Below are 21,573 nucleotides of genomic sequence, written 5' to 3' on the forward strand. Positions count from 1 at the left end.
ACTCAGTATGTTTTATGTGGATTGAGCTTTGTTATATGCCCTGAAATGTAAGTGGCCAACTGTGATATTATGTAGGAAAGAACCTGTTATTTTTTGCTATAAACTGTTAATTATTTGTACTATCCATGCTCAGTATGATTCATTTCTCATATTATTTGACCCTAGTAAGTGTCAAGTCGACCTCTCGTCTCTATTTCTTCGAGATTAGACAGGATACTTACTGGGTACATATTATTTATGTACTCATACTACACTACTTAATTGTACAGGATCTGAGACAGGTACATCTGGTTACCAGTCTGGTGCGCATTCTTGATCAATGTCTGAGACTTCCACGGTGAGTTGCTCCCTTCCTGTGTCGTTCAGCAGCATGATGGAGTCTCTCTTTATTTTGGCTGTCTATTCTATTTCAGACATTAGGATAGATTTATTCTTTTGTATATTCTACTAGTTGCCCATAAACTTGTGACACCAGGTCTTGGCACACATATTGGTAGACTATTCTTTTGGAGATTGTATAACTATTTTTGTACGTTACTAATTATCACATGTTTTTAACTTCAAATTTAGAAATTTCTGTACTTGTTTTAGTAAAGTGAAAATGAGAACTTATTAATACTTCTGTGTTGGCTTGCCTGACAAAGGTGTTGGGCGCCATCATAACCTATAATGGAATTGGGTCGTGACAGCAAAGTGACTTTTAATAGGTGTATTACGAGTTAGTGAGGGATTAAGAGTTTAATTCCAAGATTGCATAGGTTGTAATCTAAAAGTTGGTCATAGTGAAGTTGAAATCCTACCAGTGTAGGTCGCGGTTTTTTATCCCCTTGAGCAGGGATTTTTCCATGTAAAACTCTCTGTTTTATTTACTTATTGTTTTATTAGTATTCCTAGTAGAAACTCATAAAGGACCTGGTACTCTATAGTTTGGTGGACTCATATAAACTATCAACGGTGATATATTAGTTGGGAAGAGCATATTTGCACCAGTTGGTTAACGGTAGGGGCTATTTTGGGCCTAAAGGCAAATGAGGAGCATAATTGATCTATTTTCAATAGTTCAAGAGCATTTTTTGCCCTTCTCCGTTGTATAAATGATTATCTGTGTTTCTACATTATACGAAATACAATGGATCAAGGGAGAACAAGAAAAGAACGCAGTGGGAATGTGATTGATTTACATCTTGTGTATATTGGAAGCTTTCGTGTAGGACCACTAACGCCCAAGAAAAAGAGAAAACAAAGCCATATAAGAAAAGAAAAAAAGTCAAAGAAAAACTACTCATTAAAAAGGAAAAAGGAAAAAATTTGCTTTGCGGGGCGGGTTGAAAATAGAAGATTTTTCTATGCGGTGCGGGTTAAAGTCTTTGCGGGTTAAGGCTGCACCCGCACCACAACCGCTCCACCCGACCTATTGCCATCTCTAGGAATAGCAGTGCATCTCTCATGAAGTTAGATGATGTGAATTTTTCTGATAACTTGCCTGAATCTCTCGTCTATCTAATTTCACTGCATCATTTGTCTCTTAGTGATTGCGAATCTCTTGGAGCATTTGAAAAATGGAGCCTGTACATTTGGGATGGTTATGAGTTGTCAAAGAGAGTAGGTGCAGTTAATCAACCTTCTAGAATAAGCATTTTAGTCATATTGGCAAAAAAAAAATCAGTAGAATTAGCCTTTTTCTTTTGAGGATTCTACTGAATCATGGCCCTCCTTTGAGGGGGAAATTTGGTGAATTTGTAGTAATGGATTTGTATTTGGATGCCTTCAGCAAATCCACCACTATGATAGAGGACGATCCGTTTACTTACAAGAATAGTGGAATAAATCAGGTTCGTTGCGCACACTACCAAAATGGATAATGAACTCCACAACTTTACCGAAAGGACAAGTACAGTAACTGTTATTCACAAAATGCGCTTTCTGCGCAAGTTGGTGAAAAGCAGCAGAATCGAAATGACTTTAATGTATCTTCTTCCCTAAGAGCATCTTGACACAGAATTCGTGAATCAGCCAGCAGCAACTGGCAGAAATACATAACGGTTAATTATCTAAATACATTCTGCATTCTGGCAAGCATATATATATTTGAATAAATTATTTGATGTTTCAAACAGAATGTGTGGATTCACCACGCTTCACCCACCCTCTTTTCCCCTCTTTTCTAGCACTACCAAAAAAATAAATACGAAAGATAAGCAGAAAACTGGTTACATATCCAAGCATTGACACTGCTCATCCAAAATGTTATACAAGACCTTAACAAGCTAAACTTCAAATTATTCCCGCAAAGAAATTTCCATCACAAGTTCTTGAAAGCTGATTCATAAGTCGGTTTCTGTGGTGTCAACTTTGCCAACAGTGCTTTATTGTGGCAATGCTCAGTATCAACGAAATAGAAGTTTCCGTCAGCTTTGAATGTCACGAAGGGTCTGTTTGTCTGAGGTGGCTTGATATCTGCAAACTTAATGGTCTTGGGAATAAAAGTTGCCAACCAAGACATCATCTCCACTTCAAAGGTATCTGAACCTGGCTTCCACTTGAGTTTGTGAATATAAGGGCTTACAAACCAGTGAAGGGCCGCAGTAGTAGTTGCACTTATAAATATGACAGAAGATGCAACAGCACCCTTCAGTATCACGTTCATGTCAGGAGATGTCATGAAAGTTATGACAGGACCTAAAGATACAGAGAGGCAACAGGTTGAAAGGGAAAGAAGCTTCACTTTCTTGATAGTGCTTGATATGGGACCATAGTAGACAATACCAGAGTCCTTTTCATCATTCCTGTCTTCTACCCCTTTACGAGGACCAATACTGATCTTGTTGTCTCCTTGTGATGCAGAGGATTGAGCTAGCCATCTTTTATGGACCGCAGCTGGCTGAGTCACATAACTAGTTTCAGTTCTAGCACCATAGACCTGTGACCAGGTTCCAAGTCTGCCCAAACGACAAGCTGAAAAGGTCATATGCGTCAGGAAGCAGCAGATTTAGTATAATCATCACGAATTAGTCACATAAAAGATGCAGTTAGGCTAGTTAAGAAAGACTTAGCAACAGGAAAAAGAGTAATTAAAATTGAAGGTGAAAAGGGGGTAAACTACACTGTTCGACATCTTTTGTAACCCTTTCCTTCAAAACATGTCAATCTCCGAAAAAACGGTTCCTTTTGTTCTAAAAGGATGCTTCAGATATGAGCTCATTTGCAGCAGATTAACACCATACACTTCTCTTAGGGGTCGTTTGGTTGGAATAGGGCTTATGCTGTTATAAGTTATGCCGGCATAAGTCATGTTGGGATAAGTTATGCTGGGATTAGTTATGTTGGGATTGTTGTTTATTCACTGTTTGGTATGTTGTATTAAGAATGACAATTGTATAATTTATAAGAAGAAGGTATAAGTTATACCGGTGCTAATTACCCCACCCTCTATAAGGTATAAGTTATCCCGGTGTTAAAATTAACACCGGGATAACTTATACCTGATTTGCTAACCAAACAGAGTATTAAGGTGGTATTAAATTTTTATACCACCTATATACCTTCTTATACCTTATACCAAATGACCCCTTAGTATGTTAAAGTAATGCAGAAAACACACCGAAAACTTTCGCCATCTAAAACACATGCCATAGATTATATGGGAGAGAATAAAATCTAAGCATGAGTTCATATGGTATGGCTGTTTTGCACCATTCTTTCCATAGAAACAGTTTTAGCCTACATAAAATGTTCAGATGTTACTTCTAGTGTGGTTGATCTGATATTGGTTAAAAATGGATAATTCCACGAGTTAGAAGGTTGAAAATAGCAAATAAGGCATTAAAGATGCTGCCAGGCATTTTTTACATGATTTCGTCACAAGGAAAAGTCAGAAACTAAGTTCAAGCTGTCAAAACCCTTTAACATTTTTCCTGAAACTTCAGGAAATAAGTTAAATAAATGAACAATACAGCTGAGAATCGTTTTTCTTTTCCTTCTCCCTTTTTTCCTTGGGGGAGGGGGAGGTTAGAGCTGATAATCTGCAAAAGAAGCTTTGATTGCACTTGATTTACCTTCTTTCTTTTTTTTTTTTTTTTTTGGGGGGGGGGGAGGGGGGGGTGTAAGTATTATTCTGCGATATGATAGAAAGTTTACTGAGCAAGTGGCGATTAATGAAAGACTAAGCAATGTTGGTTTTGATACTGATATTCATAACAGCCCTGAATAAGTCCAATCTTATGGATAGCAGAAAGAAAAAACATCAGAGAATGAACACCGACAAGTATAGAATCCTGTTGGCAAGTGCAAGTTCAAAATCAACCCCTCATCTTATGTGAGGGGTTGCCTGGGGTGCCCAAGTCTCGGACTAAAGCTTTGGAGGCCTCTTCAACGAAGCTTGGTTTTTCCGTTGTCGTTAACTCTGGTTCTTGATGTGGGATTTCAATAATAGAAATAACAAGGAAAATCTCTTGATTGACAACTAAGGCATGTATGAGGCGGTATATGTAAGATGAAATTTCACTCTGTGGAGGCGCTCTATCGTGCATAAGGTCACTGGTAGTACACCTTCCATCCCCACCCCCAAAAATTCAAAAAACTTCTACTGCTCTACCTATCACTTGTGTGCATGCTCCCAGTGCTATGGTAAGAGGAACCTTCTAAGGCAACAGGATTCTTTTGCAACTTCTGTCTATGTTAACTCCTGTGTATTAAACCAGAGTGGTTTATGAAGCAATTACACAAAGCAGAACAACATAGGAGGTTTCTCCATGAATTTGAAAAAGATATGTGCAGTTTTACTTTTTAAAGTGAAATCGCAAAAAAGCAACATGCTTTTGATGGAATTAAAGCGAAAAGCAAAAGGTGAAAGGAAAATTACCTGAAATATATGAACCTAGTGCTTAAAACATCAAATTGCATTTAACATTACTAATTTAAGCATACGGTATGCATCGATAACAATATCAACCCAACAACTCGAATTAAACATCATTAGATCTGATTTCTTTTTTAAAATTTTGGGAAACCGATAAATCCACAAGGGTCAATGGGACACGCTTCGAAACTTGGTGGATGATAGGTCCGACACTCTACCCTTCTCCACTTAAACACCAGGTTTTTGTTCGAGGCGAGCTTTTGTCCGAAGCCCAATAGTCTTGATTTCAACAAGCCATTGAAAGATAACTTCAACCGTCAAATTAATTTATACAAGTAATCAACTGTACCAAGAGAGTAGAAGTGAGAAGCCTTAATGTGAGGCCCTTATCATGCAACACCGAGTTTCAGGTCTTAAGCACGCTTTTAACAACATTGTCTGTCCCTATTATCCTACGTCACCTTCTCCATTATTTCTTAACCAACCACCATATTCTAAATCCTTTAAGACTTCAGAGGACATCAAAAGTAGGCCAAAGATCATCTTTGTTGTTTACCAATCCACATTTCTAAAGAAAACAAAAGTCAATCCCAGAAAACTTTTGAATATCATCTATCTATGACCTGACCAAAAAGTCCCAGAAGAAGAACTATGGTACCTTTGCTGTCTTGCAGTTCTGAGGCATTGCAAGACTTGCTTTGAGGCTCTAATAATATTTAACAAAGTACGAGAATATTTACTCTTGCTTAGCGAACCTCTAAATAGTGATCGGACAACAGGAGATGCGCTAAATAAACAGCCATGAAACATAATGCTGAACTAGTCCAAGATTCACAAGATCCATTGCAAGTCAAACTGGAGAAAGGTGCTCCCGACCCAGCAGAACCAAAAGCTTATTGGTCAAAAATAGAAGAAAACCAAGATGAAGTGAAAAAAAGGAACAAAAGCCAGACAAACAGAAACAAGATGAAAAGCCACACCCTCGGGAATATGCTATTGGATGGATTGATCCAGACACATCTCACTAAGAAAGTTTTAGCTATTCTCTACAGCAGAACCCTACAAGTGAATCCCAGAACTTTGACTACTAGTCATTAATTAATGTTATAGACCATTTATATGGATTTGTCCAGAGGTGCTTGTTGAGGACTACAGCGCGAATCATATGGTCCAAAGAGTACAGTATCTTTAAAGTAGTGTTTCCCACAGGAATGTGAAGAATTTCTCTTCAGCTTAGTAGAAGGAAACCAGATGTTAATGTATGTTGTAAGATAGTCATCCATTTACCCATAAAAGGAAGCTCTATGCATTGGAGAAGGCAAAAACCGAATAACTTCCGATCATTATTATATCTCCTCTCATGGCTTTCTATATCCTTCCTCCTCAAATACATCTTATAACAAGTTATCCAGGAAATCTAAGGCGCGGATTTAGGGGGACGGACCCTTTGCCAAAAAATTACATTGTAGATATAAGGCAAAATTCATTTTGTGCCTCTATATATTATATTTTGAATCACCTTGACAACCCAAAAGCATAGCTCAGTGGTCCAAGGAGGCTCAAAATCATTGTGAGGTTGCTGGTTAAATTCTCATTGGCCACAATCTCTTTTAATTTTTTAACTTTTTCTTTTTTGAACCCCCTTAGCGGAAATCTTGCCTCCGTCACTGGTCATGGATATGATGTATGCTTGTCTCTTAAGAAAATCTTGTGTATAAGAAAGCGTCAGTTTGTGCTTGCATTGCTCATTTATGACGATCCTCGTGATTAGTTTAATTACAGTATGCTTTGATACTGTAAAGGCACAAAAGGTAGTATTAGGGTTTGTAGTTCTTCTGACAGATTTGATAAGTACTTCAAATTTCACCTCAATTAACTATTATTTACCTCAAAAAAATATATTTAGGAATAACGTCATCGAATGATAGTTAAAAGCTCCGGAAAAAACTGGACAAATAACTGTGAGTGTACATTCATAGATCAGAAAAACATAGAAGTGCTCATTTCATATCTAAGCGACAAACTAGGTCATCGCATATACACGAGAGACAAGTTAATGAAAGGGGCAAACAATACAGAAATGAAAGAGGAGGAAGAAAATAACCTGAGTGCAAGTGCCTGGACTTGAGATGGGGAGCTTGAGACCGAACCAAATGAAGAAGTGCTCCTCTCGCCATTGTGTTTTTGATTCACGACCACTGGGGATCTCAACCCTTCTTATGAGGGTTTTGATCGTTGGTTGCTAGGTCTTCTGGGGTTTAACTTACTGTAAAATTTCATTTGTCAACAGAAGACATAAACAAAAGGGCATTTGGTCTAGTGGTATGATTCTCGCTTAGGGTGCGAGAGGTCCCGAGTTCAATTCTCGGAATGCCCCCTACCCCTATACCTGCGTTGTTCTTTTAAGTAGATTTGTTGTTTCCAAAGTTCTTCGGGAAAAAATTATTTTTATTTTCCAAAATGAAAAACTATAGTATTATTTATTATATACTTTGTTTAGGTTTGAAGCTTCTTTTAGAGTTTTCTATTTTTCTCTTTCTATTCTTTTTGTTGAAGCCTAAATTAAATGTTGAAAGAAACTAAAGATCCATTAAAAATGTAATTCACTTAGTTTTCTTGTCACGACTGTCAGGGCTTGACAGCTTGCGCTTAACTTGGTGGACTAATCTTGTTATTTGAATTTCATCACGAACATGAAGCCTAACTTTGATTACGAAGGAGGTAGCTTTGATCACCTCTACAGGGGAAGGCTTCTTGATATAAGGAAGACTTATGGATCAGCCTTCTTGATATACAAAAGACTTTTAATGATCACCATCGGAGAAGAAAGCTCTTTGATACACGAAAGACTTATTGATCTCCATCCAACATAGAGGAAGACTTCTTGATGTATGTATTTCTCTCTGTTTTTTTCCACTTTTATTAGTTCACTTAAGTCATTAAACCTATCACATTATGTGATAAAACTATATTTGATTTGTTGAACCATGTCATTTAGACACTTGGTGGCCTTTGATGGGCTTTTATATTGATTTGGCATGATTCGCTCATGTGACATGATTTTGTTGGCCATGATTTGACTTGGTGCGTCACCCCATTTGACATGTAGATGGACCTTGGGCTGATGACGTTAACTTATAATTTGAAGCCCAACTAAATGGAGCGTGATGAAATTAAACTTTTGTAATCAAATCCAAAACGTGACTTGAATTTAAAGCATAACCTATTTTATGATTTTAAATTCAATAAAATTTGAATGTCTACAATAAAATACGTGAGGCGACAGATTCAATTAATCTGAAATTTTGCATTCATCGCATTCGATCCAAATAGGCCACGCTCATGAGCATCTAAGCAATTCTTTCCATTGCATTTACATAACTTCTTTCTCATGTTCAGTGGCGGACGCACGTGGTGGCAAGCAAATTTAACTGAACCCGCTGTAACGACTAAATTTCGCTCCTGAAAAATAATAATCAAGACAAGAAATATAGCGACAAATATTATATTCAATTTCAAGTGATGGGGTTACAATCTCTAAAATATCTCTAAATCTAAAGAGATATAATCCTCTGATTCTTCTCCTCACGGATGATGGTTCAAGAGCTTGAAAGTTTGATTTTGAACTTGACGGATTTCAGATTTGTAGTACGTCACGAACAATTTGAAGTTCGTCACGAACCAGGATTTGATGTTGGGTTATCACGAACGGAAGATTTGAAGCCGCCCGCCTATGACTTGAGTTCGCCTCTAGAATTTGACCACAGACGACGATTGCAGATATGGATGAAAACCTTGATGCTATTCTTCAGAGCTTCTTTAGCCTTTCCTTCTGCTTAGTTGCTTGTGTCTTAGCCTTCTCCTTTGACCCCTTTATATAGGTGTGGGGTAGAGTAATCTTCAAGAAAACCCTAGTGGATCATTGGGCTTGAGGTTTATGGGCCGACCCATTTGATAAAAGACCAATTGACGGGCTAGCCCAATAATATATTGGACCTTTATTTAAATCAATTTAATTGGATTTAAATAATTGACCCGATCATACTAGCTCATAATATTTACTTTGACTAGTATGTATTTAATTTATGATAAAATTCAAATTTCTTATGGACTTAAATTTAGTAAAATTTTAATTGTCTACAAATGCCCCCTGCTTCAGGACTTATCGCGGTGTAGGCTTGTTGAAATCAAAGAGAAGACCTGAAGCACCACATAAAATAATGTCCTTTTATGAATCACTTAACCAAACAGTCTGATATACCGAAGTGAACAATCTTGATTTTCCCTCCATCTCAGAGAAGAATTTAGTTGCGTCAATTTCCGTCGGTAAATAACTAAATACCATGATAATCACGTTGCCTCTTGACTGCTAACTTGCGATGTGAATTAGCCATCAATGTGAAGCTAAGCAGTAGTATTACCAAACTCCTAAAATAACTTAGTTTTCACATAAATAATTTTAGTCCAATACAAACTCGGACGACTTTCTTTTTATGAAAATAAAGGGATGAACTTAAATTTATTAAGTCAAAATCCATTTTATGTAGGACCAAGTAAAAACTAGCAAATTTGGTAGGAATTCTCCTGCACTTTTTTAACCAAGATCACTTTCCTTTTAACTTTCCTGATTCATAATTGCCTCAGATTTATTTTTATTACTTTGCAAGGCATCCCAAATCCTGATCAACAAGGAATTATTCTTTCCTTGAAAGGAAAATTCTTGTAGGTCAAGAAAACACAACCTCCTTGAAAAAGCTATAAATAGAGTTGTTCCCTGGTTTGCATTGCCATACGCAGAGCAGGTTTTCCCTGGTTTCAAACTTGTCCATGTACAAACCGGACATGGTATTTCCTTATTTACATATGTCAGTAACTTGAAAACCAAGAATTTCCTTAGCTTCTTCCCTTGCTTGTTCCTATAAATTCGCCACTTTCTCCTTGTATCGTTGCTATAGCAGCAGTCCTCCACTTTTGATGAAAGCACCAGTACCACCTTTTGGTTGGTCTTAGTAGGTACTCTTCACGCAATCCTCATCGCTCAATTCTCCTAGGAACAGACTAACGTTTTTTTCTTTTTGCTGCAGCTGCTGCCAAGAATTATCAGCTTTGCACGTCTTAACCAAAAAAATTATATCTTGGTATAGGAGTACTGAAATCATGAGCGGTTTGCGGCTACGGAAACTAGACTCACCAAACTTTGACTTCTGTAAAGATTACAATCAGATTACTCTTAGATCGTTCCAGATACTATTCAGAAATTACACGACAAAATCCGACGTACCAGCTCTTTCAGCTTTGTGCACTCTCGCTGAAAAATTCATATCTTGAGGTAGGAGGGTTTAAATCATGATCTGTTTGCACCGTTGAAAAGAAGAATAAGAGAGCTACAACATATATAAAACTCGAAGCCCTACCCTTTTTGATCCAGTCACAATAAGTTTTTGAATCAAGCTCAGAAATCAGGAGGATTATATATTTTTTGTTTGGCCAGCATACTTTTTTTTTTGCAAGTTTGGCTAGGGAAAGCTTGGTGCATCCTCACCTTCGTAGAATTGAGGGCGACGATTTGGCGCATCCACCTTTCGGCTGAGGCTTTGGTGGACAACACTTTGGTGCATCCACCTTTCCAGTCGAGCTTTGGCAAACACACAGTCACTCGAGTCTGTCCGTCTTTCACCGCCATGATTATGACTCGCATTCCTTCCCTGCCTTAGAAGGAGTCTCATGGTGTCCTCTTCTTGCAATTTGGCGAAGAAGTCCATGGCAAGTCCTCCATCCACATTGAAGCATTGTGTCGCTGACACTGGTACTTGTTGTTGAGCTAAGGCTCCGTGTCATTGGCACCGATCAACTAAGCAGAACCAAAAGCTTCGTGCCATTAGCACCGGGGTTCTCCAAAATCTTTCTCTTTTGCAGATTTTCAAGAGCAGTTTTGATATCCTTAAGAAGATTCACTAGAGGTCCACATGAATAGGGATGGACCGTTCGTCTCTTTATTACAGCTTGGCTAGAGAATTTCATGGCGTGTTCCTACTTTTGCGGCTTAGAGAAGGGGACATTTGGAGCAACTCCTTTTCACACTTGGCGAGAAAGCATGTGATGCATCCCATCCTTTGCGGCTTGGCAAGATCGACGCTTGGAGTACTAATCTTTCATCCTTTGCGAGCAAGTATGGGAAGCAGCCATCCTGCAATCTTTAGCATGGAACCACCTTTTCTTGCGATTTGTCGGAGAAATGCATGGAGTATCTTAACCTTCAAGCTTTTGCGTGGAACCACATTTTTTTGCAATTTGGCGAGGAAGTTGGCGAAGTATCCTAACCTTTAATCTTTGGCATAAAACCACATCTTCTTACAACTTGGTGAAGAAGTGCCTAGAGCGTCCATGACTTGATGAAAAGATACATGTAGTGCTCCATATTTAGAGTTATGGAGCTAGAAAAACATCTCGTCCTTCAACCCTTATCGAAAGAAGCACATGAATTATTTTTTTCTTCATGCGGCTGGATGAAAGCAAACATGGCGCATCATCCTTTAAGCTTTGACGTGGAATAACTTCTTCTTTAACTTGCCAAAGAAGCGCACGGTGCATACATGGAGCTAGAATCCTATTTGGCTATCATGAAAAGGATTTTTTTTTGTTGCTTAAGTGACTGAACTTAGAATAAACTCTAAGCTGCCTACGTACCTCAACAAAGAGGATCAAGTCATTATGTAGTTTATATAAAGTATAAGTTTTTTTTCTTCTTTTTGTATGCAGTTTATACTCGTGCAGACAAGGAGTATAGGAACATGAAGACATTGCTCAAATTTGAAGAGCTTTACATATTGAAGACTTGCTTAAATTTGAAAAGTTTGCAACTTGAAGCCTTTGCTTGATTTGAAGGGCTTTGCAACTTGAAGACTTTTGCTCGAATTTGAAGAGCTTTGCGACTTGAAGTCTTAGCTCGTATCTGAAGATCTTTACAACTTGAGGTCTTTGCTCAAATTTGAAGAGCTTTGCAACTAGAAGACTTTTGCTCGAATTTGAAGGGCTTTGCAACTTGAAGACTTTTGCTTGAATTTGTGGAGCTTTATAACTTAAAGATTTGGCTCAAATTTGAGGAACTCTGTGACATACAGTTTAGGCTTGTGTATCAAAGAGCATTGCAACATGCAGTTTAGGCTCATGCGTCGAGGAGTATTTTGCAACTTGCAGTTTAGGCCCATACGTCAAGGAGCGTTGAGACTTGCAGTTTAGGCTCATACGTCAAAGAGCGTTGAGGCCTGCAGTTTAGGCTCATACGTCAAGGAGCGTAGCAACATGCATGGACACTTCAGTTTCATCTTTGGATGAATATTTGCCCCCATTCTCAGCATCGTCTGCTTCTATTTCATCACGAGGCTCAAAGCCAGGAAACCTTTGGTCTCCACTTGTGGCCATACTCAATTCCATATCATGAGCACGTGTGGCCAAATCTTCAAAAGTTTTAGGCTTTATTCCTTGTAAGATGTAGCGAAGGCCCCAATGCATACCTTGAATGCACATTTCGATGCCAGAAGTTTCGCTAAGACGGTCTTTGCAGTTGAGGCTTAAGATCCTCCAGTGATTGATAAAGTCAATAACTGCTCTTCATTCCCCTAGCGAGCATTTGTAAGTTCAATCATGCTCGCAATGCGCCTTGTGTTGTAGAATCGAATAAGAAATTCGTACTCCAGTTGCTCCCAACTATCGATTGAACCAGGTTCAAGATCTGTGTACCAATCGAAAGCAATTTCTTTAAGAGATCGAACAAACTGCTTGACAAGGTGATCGCCATAAGTTTCAGCATTATTGCATGTCTCGACAAAGTGTGCAACATGTTGCTTGGGATTTCCTTTACCATCAAACTGTTGAAACTTAGGTGGTTGATATCCGATTGGCATATTTAAGTTATCAATCCTTAGTGTGTACGGCTTTGCATATGTAAGGAAAGATTTAGGCAAAGTCTCAGTTTTATCCTTGATGGCCCCTATGATGAAGTCCTTCAATTGCTCAACATGAATCTGCCTATAAGAAGAGACTTGGAGCTCTTTGGTCATTGTTGTTAGCTTTGTAAAGGACTCTCCTTTCTCATGAATTTCTGGAAGCTTCATAGGTGCTTGGCTTGATTCTTCCTCTATTATACTCTCCACCTTATTCATCAACTTGGAAAGTTTATCATCTTGATATTTCATGTACTTTGTCAGGCCTTCAACTGCTTTTGTCAAATTTGCAAGTTGTTCTTCTATGGTAGATGCTTCAATCATCATCGTTTGCATGACCAACGCAAAGGGCGAAGAATAGTATGGAGCATCACTTGGATACAGAGCAGATTGTGGAGTGACATGAGGAGAGATTGGAGAAAATTTGTTGCTCAAGACATCATCATCTTTCTGCATGAAGGGATTGTGGGACTGGCGGTGGCATTCTTTTGAAAGGCTGAATCGCGCCAAAGTTCGTTCGACCACCTCAGTGATGTTGTTCCATTCTTCTAGCATGTACGAAGAGGATCTTACTTCTTTTGGAGAAGATGAACCAAAAACATGAGTTGTGGACCGCACTTCAAGCATTTGTTGCCTTAGCGTCTCGGCTTTGCTTCTTTTGATTTGGCCAACAATCTCCATGGCAACTTCCAATCCACTTTTGAAGTCAGATCTAGAGTTGATTTTTATTGAGGTCATCTTGGTGTTATTGAACTTCGAAGAGAAGAGATGAGAGGTAGAGATGGTCCCACCGGGCGTGCCAAAATTTGTAACGACTAAATTTCGCTCCTGAAAAATAATAATCAAGACAAGAAATATAGCGACAAATATTATATTCAATTTCAAGTGATGGGGTTACAATTTCTAAAATATCTCTAAATCTAAAGAGATATAGTCCTCTGATTCTTCTCCTCACGGATGATGGTTCAAGAGCTTGAAAGCTTGATTTTGAACTTGACGGATTTCAGATTTGTAGTACGTCACGAACAATTTGAAGCTCGTCACGAACCAGGATTTGATGTTGGGTTATCACGAACGGAAGATTTGAAGCCGCCCGCCTATGACTTGAGTTCGCCTCTGGAATTTGACCACAAACAACGATTGCAGATATGGATGGAGACCTTGATGCTATTCTTCAAAGCTTCTTTAGCCTTTCCTTTTGCTTACTTGCTTGTGTCTTAGCCTTCTCCTTTGACCCCTTTATATAGGTGTGGGGTGGAGTAATCTTCAAGAAAACCCTAGTGGATCATTGGGCTTGAGGTTTATGGGCCGACCCATTTGATACAAGACCAATTGACGGGCTAGCCCAATAATATATTGGACCTTTATTTAAATCAATTTAATTGGATTTAAATAATTGACCCGATCATACTAGCTCATAATATTTACTTTGACTAGTATGTATTTAATTTATGATAAAATCCAAATTTCTTATGGATTTAAATTTAGTAAAATTTTAATTGTCTACACCCGCTTCACCAAAAAATAATAATGTGTTTATGTATAAATTACGATTAAAGCAACATAAATTTTGTATAAATATTTTATTTGTATATCTAAAATTGAACCCGTTTGGACAAAATTCTGAGTCCGCCACGGCTCATGTTTATTCATAGTCAATACACACACATGCATACCACCAAAACTAACGGACAACGTATAGAATTTGGAGTGGGTATTATAAACCTAACACTAGCTTTCTATATACACGTTGGCATTTTTATTAATGTTACCTGCTTATTAGGATTTTCGTCAGCTTCTGATGAGGTTTTCAACCATTTTGATTTTCTTTAACTTTTGATGAGGTTTTCAACCATAATGATTTTATGAGCAATGTCAAGTGACAAAAGTTAAATTAACAACTTCACTAGAAAAAAATGTACTCCTTCCGATCACTTTTATTTGTCTAGTATTCTAAAAATATATTTTTTATTTTTATTTGTCACTTTTAGCATATCAAAAGATACTTTTTTTTCCTGATATACTCACAGTATTAATTACTCATTTCAACCCAATTTCTCAAATCCAATAAAATATGCATATCAATTAATATGAGTATCATGGTAAATTTTGCACTTCATTTATTATTTTTTAAAGGGGTGTGTAAAATCTATAGTGAACATGTAAAAGTGAATAGAGGGAGTAAGTAAAATTGATTATTTAAGATCTTAACTCCTAACTGTCCTTAGTGTATTAAGCATTCCATTTGAGCGTTGTTGGTGTACTGTCACGGTGTCACCATTGTAAATGCTAGTATTAAATTTTAAGACTGCAGTAACTTTGTTTTATCTGTTTATACACGTACATCCAAATATTAATTTCAGATTTTTGTCAAACAATAATGTCAATAGCAATTTTCCAAGTGATTAAAGGCAATTTTCAGTCCAAACTCCAAGGCCATTCATTAGTATTTTTTTGGTCTGCTGGCGTTGCCGATTCTTGACTCTATAATGTATTCTATTTGTCTATATGTATTCTGTAAAGAAATTGAATTATATCCTCCGGCTCTCTAACCTTTTCCACTTTTATGTTCCCTACTATATTCCAGCAGTTCTTTTTTTCTTTCCTAACTCAAGTTTCCTATAATTCTATTTCCTAACTCAATTTTCAAATTGTTGCACAAGTCCTGTTTGAGTTTTTTTTTTTTTTTTGAAAAATATATATTTTTAGTCGCTCCCAAAAATAACAGGCGATAAAATATATATCTTTTTGTATATATGTGTAATATATACATACATTTTATATATTTTATGCACTTTTTAGCTAGCAAATGCAATTGATTTCGACCGACCATCTAATTTTTTATTTTATTGTTTGCAAAATGAAAAAAAGGAATTCAGGAATATTTCCAAAAAATGTTTCCAGATTTTTGAAAAACAAAGTTTTTCCAATACTCTTTTTGCAAAATTAAAACTCCATTTTCTAGTTTTCGAATGGAATGTCACCTTAGTCTCTTTTGAGAGATGGGAACAAACAAAAGTTCACATGTGTAGACGTATAAAATTTATTGGGTTTAATCCATACAAAATTTGGATTAAATTCAATTGGGTTAAATAATTAATTTGGGCTTTACAAATTAAATTAGTCCATTTTATTATTTTCAGGCCCAAAGTCCATTTCATCTTAAGGCCCAGACTTATGTCATGTGACATGGCATATCCAGTTAAACTCCAGTCCAATAAGGTGACGCCACGTGTTAAATGATGTGTCAATCCAAGTAAAAAAGCAAGAATCAACCACAAGTCACCAATTGGCTAAAATGACATGGGCCAATCAGAATCAAGCAAGATAGTTCTTATGTAGGTGGACTGTCCATCCTCTACAACTATAAATAGAGGGGTTACATAACTCTCAAGGGATATTCAGAGTTGGAGAAGAACACTCCGCAATTGGTGAAGACATCCACAAAGAGAGAGATCAATCATCAAGTGTTTAGTTCTTCGACAAAGGAGTGATCAACGGAGTTCTTCTCGGAGATCAACCCGTAACAACAAAGTGTTGCTCGACGTTCTTGGCGATTAAATACATCACAAGGAGGTCTACATCATCCTACATTCGAGAAAGACGCTTCTCAAGCCCTCGAATCACGGAGAATTTTACAGAGGAGAATCAAGGGATACATAGAATTGTACTCACAAATATTTATCAATAAAATCACTTTTTCTTCATGTTGCAGTTTATTTTTCGTATCACGAAAATTTGTTTCGAACAAATTTTGGCACGCCCAGTGGGACCAACTCTGCCCTCATCTCTCCTTCTTGCAAGTTGAAAACTACAAACTTCAGATCTACTGCTACAATGGTCTTCCACAAGTGTGATGTTTCATGCAAAGATACTACTATTGCCGCATCCGCTGAGCTTAGTCATGTTGACCCAATCACTCGAAGCAAGTTCAAGGCTAGTGGCTTGGATGGATCCGAATACTTCGCCTCCTTGGAGATGGCAAAGAAAAGTAGATCTCATATGACGTTTGCAACATCAATCTCTGGGGGCAACACCCCATTCTCGATGTTTGACAAACTTTCTCAAACAGCCTCAAACTTTGGCGGATTTGAGGATTTGGTGGATTCTTCAGTTTCAACGAAAAGCAATGCCTTGATGATTGACGCAAGTAACGTGGACGAAAAGTTTGCCATGATGGAACAAACTATAGAGGTCTTGAAGAAATCTGTTGAAGACAAAGACCTTCAAATCGCTCAACTCATGAACAAATTGGAGGCCTATGCACCTGGAGAGTCGAGCCATGTCCCTCCTCGTTCACCTATCTTCACCTCCCAGAAAACAGCTATTGAGGAATCATTTACAAAGTTAAACATTCAAAAGGAAAAGCAATCTACTTCAGTTGCGGTGTTATCTGTCCAACAATTGCAAGACATGATAACAAACACCATCAGAGCTCAATATGGCAGACCATCGCAAAGTTCGTTGTACTACTCTAAGCCTTATACTAAGAGGATTGATTGTTTAACCATGCCCACCAATTATAAACCACCAAAGCTGCATCAATTTGATGACAAAGGGAACCCAAGGCAACATATTGCCCACGTTGTCGAGACTTGTAGCAATGTTGGAACGCATGGTGACCTTTTGGTAAAACAATTTGTTCGTTCTCTAAAAGGGAGAGCATTTGACTGGTATATTGACTTGGAGCCCGAGTCCATTGATAGCTGGGAGCAACTTGAGAAGGAATTCCTTAATCGTTTTTATAGTACCCGAAGAACTGTAGGCATGATAGAGTTGACAGGCACCAAGCAAAGGAAGGACGAGCCCATGGTGGATTACATTAATTGTTGGAGGGCATTAAGTTTGGACTGCAAAGATCCCCTTTCAGAGATATCTGCTGTGGAGATGTCCATTCAAGGAATGCACTGGGGCCTTTTGTACATTCTACAAGGGATCAAACTGCGAACTTTTGAAGAACTTGCAACACGAGCGCACGACATGGAGTTAAGCATCGCAAGTCATGGAAAGGCATCTCCATTTGCTGATCAAAAGGAGTTAAAGAAAAATGTTGCATCAAAGAACCAAACCAAATAATCAATGGCGGTGAAAGAAACTTCTGTGAAGGTCACTACTAAGCAAAAAGTAAAGGAGGATAAGACCCTGAGTCAATATCCCAAAGAGGAGAAGCGTCGTCCCACCTTGAAGGAATTGGAGGCGAAGGTTTATCCATTTCCAGATTCAGACGTACCCACAATCCTTGATGAACTGTTGGACAAGAAAGTCATCTATCTCCCTGAATCAAAAAGGCTAGAGGAAATTGGCAAAGTTGGCGATCCGAAATACTGCAAGTTTCATCGCGTCATTAGCCACCCTACAGAGAAATGCTTCATCTTGAAGAAGAAAATTATGGCTCTTGTAAGTGAAGGAAAAATCATCATAGACATGGATGAAATAGCTGAAGCAAATCATGCAAGTATCGCACTCAAGGAAAAGAAGTGTTCAAAGTTGCATAACGTGTCAACCACTGCCTTCTTACAATTTGGAAGTTTCGAGCCCGTTGAAGTTGATCTTCCAAGGAAAACTCTTGAAGGTTCACTAGATCTAGACAATCACTCCAAAGACAAAGATGATGAGGGTTGGATTCTAGTCACTCACAAGAAGCAAAAACATCAAGCAGTTTTGAGGCTAAGAATTCCTAATTCAGGAGCGATGATGAGCAATGCAGATAGGCTACAATCACCAAGAAATATCAATTCTTCTACTAGAAAGAAGATTAATGGTGCCTTATCGCCAAAGTTCCGAAAGCCCATCACATTGCATGAATTCTTTCTGGGAAAATTCCTTTATGGAGGTCACGTTGGTGCAACTCATGTAGTTTCTAGTACTGACGAAACAACGGAAATCAACGATGAGCCTGCTCCAATGAAAACACAAGAACATCATGATAACGGAAAAGTTGTCACATGTTGTGCAACAATTTCATTCACAGATGATGACTTGCTGATGGGGTCTAAGTCACATAACAGACCTTTGTTTGTTGTAGGGTCCATTCGGGAACAACATCTCAATCGCATACTTGTTGATGATGGTTCGGCTGTCAACATCATGCCAAATATGGTGCTAAAAAAGCTTGGGATCTCTATCGATGAGCTATCCAAAAGTAACCTAACAATCCAAGGTTTCAACCAAGGAGGACAACGAGCCATAGGTATGATCCGCGTAGGATTATCCATTGGTGAGATGAATTCAAACACCCTGATTTACGGCATAGATGCTAAAACATCATACAACTTGTTGCTTGGACGTCCTTGGATTTATGAGAATGGGGTTGTATCATCTACTTTGCATCAATGTCTGAAGTACAGAAGAGATGGTGAGATAGTCAAAATTGATGCAAACATCAAGCCTTTCACTGAGACAGAGTCATACTTTGCAGACGCAAAATTCTACCTAGATTCTTGTGAACCGAAAGTGGAGAAACCATCATTAGATGACGAAACTAATGTCAAGTCAGAAGAGGAAAATTAGGCTCAACGGACTACCACCAAGCTGCCTAAGAAGGGAATCGAAGAAGTCTCCATTAAGCTATCATCATCTGAAGGTGACATGCAGACAAAGACTGAGGAGCATCTGGTTTTTCGCTATGTTCCACGTGAGTGTCGAAAGAAAGGGCAACCTTTGCTATAGGAATGTACTCCAAAGAAGCAAATGAGTCACAAAGATATCCAACATTTGAAAGAGCATATGACAGTCCCAGTTGCACAAATCCCATCCCTGACTTGTGAGTCTGTTAAAGGCAATCTCCAAACTGATAAAATAAAAGGGCACTATGATCCTAAGGCCTTCATACTGCTTGAAAAGTCTAGTTATGACTTCTCTAATCCATCACAACTAGGAAAACTCAAAAATGAAGTCACTGGTGAAAACAGACATGGGCTCAATGAGTCCCAAATGAAGTTGAGAAAGCAAGGGCACTACGTCGCCACTCCAAAGTTTGGGTTGGGGTTCAGTTTGGCAGAGCCTCTTCGAATTTCATAAAAAAGAAGCAAAGAGATAGCTTCATCACAATACACCTCGGTAGAGGAGATGAAGGAAGTTAAGGGCAAGAAAATAAAACAACAGGCTTCAGTATTTGATCGCATTGGAGGCTCAACCCCTCCGGTTTCGGTGTTTGAAAGGCTAAGTCACAAAGGTGAACGTGTAGCTTCCAAACATCTAAAAGAAGTTTTCACTACCTCAAAGACCTCTGTCTTTTGTCACCTATGGACCACAAGTAAGTCTCCATCTAGAAAGATACTGTCAAAATACAAGGAGCAAGTCCGTGAGGAATAGGATCATTTTGAAGTTGTTGCCGACAAAGAAATTTGTAGTGCTTTCCCATCACGTATGAAAAGGAAGTCTATTTTGTCAATATCCGTAGATGGTCTGCTGAAGGTGCAAAGGAGAACCATTGTTTACACTTTCTAGCCTCATAAAGAAGCAAATAAAGATAAAGAAGCCATGCCGACTATCCAAGGAAGTCAAAGAAAAAAGTCAAACTTTGTGGAAATATCCTATCACATAAATGTGGAAGATAGCCCATGCCTTGATGTTAGTGATGAAGTACATGAGTCTCCCCCTCAACTAGAAGATGGCGGGCAATCAACTGTGGATGAGCTTAAGAAACTCAATTTAGGTACTCTGAAATATCCACGCCTCACCTTCATTAGTGCGCTGCTTACGCCTCAAGAGGAGGAGGAATACTCTAAGTTCTTGATCGAGAACAAAGATGTCTTCGCTTGGTCGTATAAAGAAATGTCTGGTCTTAGTCCTAAGGTAGTTGTTCATCATTTAGGGATCAAAAGTGGAGCACGCCTTGCGAATCAGTCACAACGCATGTTTCGACCCGAGCTTGTATCACAAATTGAAGTCGAAGTCAACAAGATCATCGAGGCAGGATTTATTCGAGAGGTAAAGTACCCATCATGGATATTGAATATTTTACCTGTCAAGAAGAAGAATGGTCAAATACGTGTTTGTGTTGACTTTCGAGACCTAAACAAGGCATGTCCAAAAGATGACTTCCCGCTACCAATTATTGAACTCATGGTTGATGCTACAACAGGGCATGAAGCTATGTCATTCATGGATGGGTCCTCCGGATACAATCAAATCAGAATGTCTCCAAAAGATGAAGAGTGTACTGCTTTCCGAACTCCAAAAGGGACATATTGCTACAAAGTGATGCACTTCAGTCTGAAGAATAATGGTGCCACCTACCAACGCGCGATGCAAAACATCTTTGACGACATGCTTCATAATAGGGTTGAATGCTACGTCGATGACTTAGTGGTGAAGATAAAGAGTAGGTGTTACCACCTTGAAGACCTTCGAATTATTTTTGAAAGGGTAAGAAAATTCGACCTGAAGATGAATCCACTCAAGTGTGCATTTGGAGTTACCTTAGAAAAGTTTCTTGGCTTCATTGTGCGTCATCGTGGAACTGAAGTTGATCCTGCAAAGACTGACGCCATCCAGAAAATGCCCAAGCCAAAGAACTTGAGGGAGCTTCAAAGTCTCCAAGGAAACTTAGCATTCATCCGGAGGTTCATCTCTAATCTGGCTAGACGGTGTCAACCCTTCAATCACCTATTGAGGAAGGATATCCCTTTTCATTGGGATCAGTCATGTCAAAATGCTTTTGAAAGCATAAAAAAATACTTGGTGAATCCACCTGTGTTAGGGGCGCCAATGCTTGGGAAGCCATTGATACTCTACATCGCAGCATAGGAACATTCACTTGGAGCACTA

General features: G+C 38.5%; 1 protein-coding gene and 1 non-coding gene across 2 annotated transcripts; one reads left to right on the forward strand and one right to left on the reverse strand.

Moving 5' to 3' along the window:
- Positions 1-2,070: 2,070 nt before the first annotated feature.
- On the reverse strand, positions 2,071-7,108 carry LOC107775228 (uncharacterized). Its single transcript, XM_016594941.2, has 2 exons — positions 6,963-7,108; positions 2,071-2,955 (listed from the first exon to the last, which is right to left on the reverse strand). The coding sequence occupies exons 1-2, from the start codon at positions 7,033-7,035 to the stop codon at positions 2,303-2,305; spliced, it is 726 nt and encodes a 241-aa protein (XP_016450427.1). The 5' UTR covers positions 7,036-7,108; the 3' UTR covers positions 2,071-2,302.
- Positions 7,109-7,163: 55 nt separating this feature from the next.
- TRNAP-AGG (transfer RNA proline (anticodon AGG)) lies at positions 7,164-7,235 on the forward strand. The gene has a single exon. It is a non-coding gene; the product is annotated as a tRNA-Pro (tRNA).
- The last annotated feature ends 14,338 nt before the right edge of the window (positions 7,236-21,573 follow it).

The sequence above is a fragment of the Nicotiana tabacum genome, chromosome 11, assembly GCF_000715075.1.
Source record: "Nicotiana tabacum cultivar K326 chromosome 11, ASM71507v2, whole genome shotgun sequence".
Taxonomy (NCBI): Eukaryota; Viridiplantae; Streptophyta; class Magnoliopsida; order Solanales; family Solanaceae; genus Nicotiana; species Nicotiana tabacum.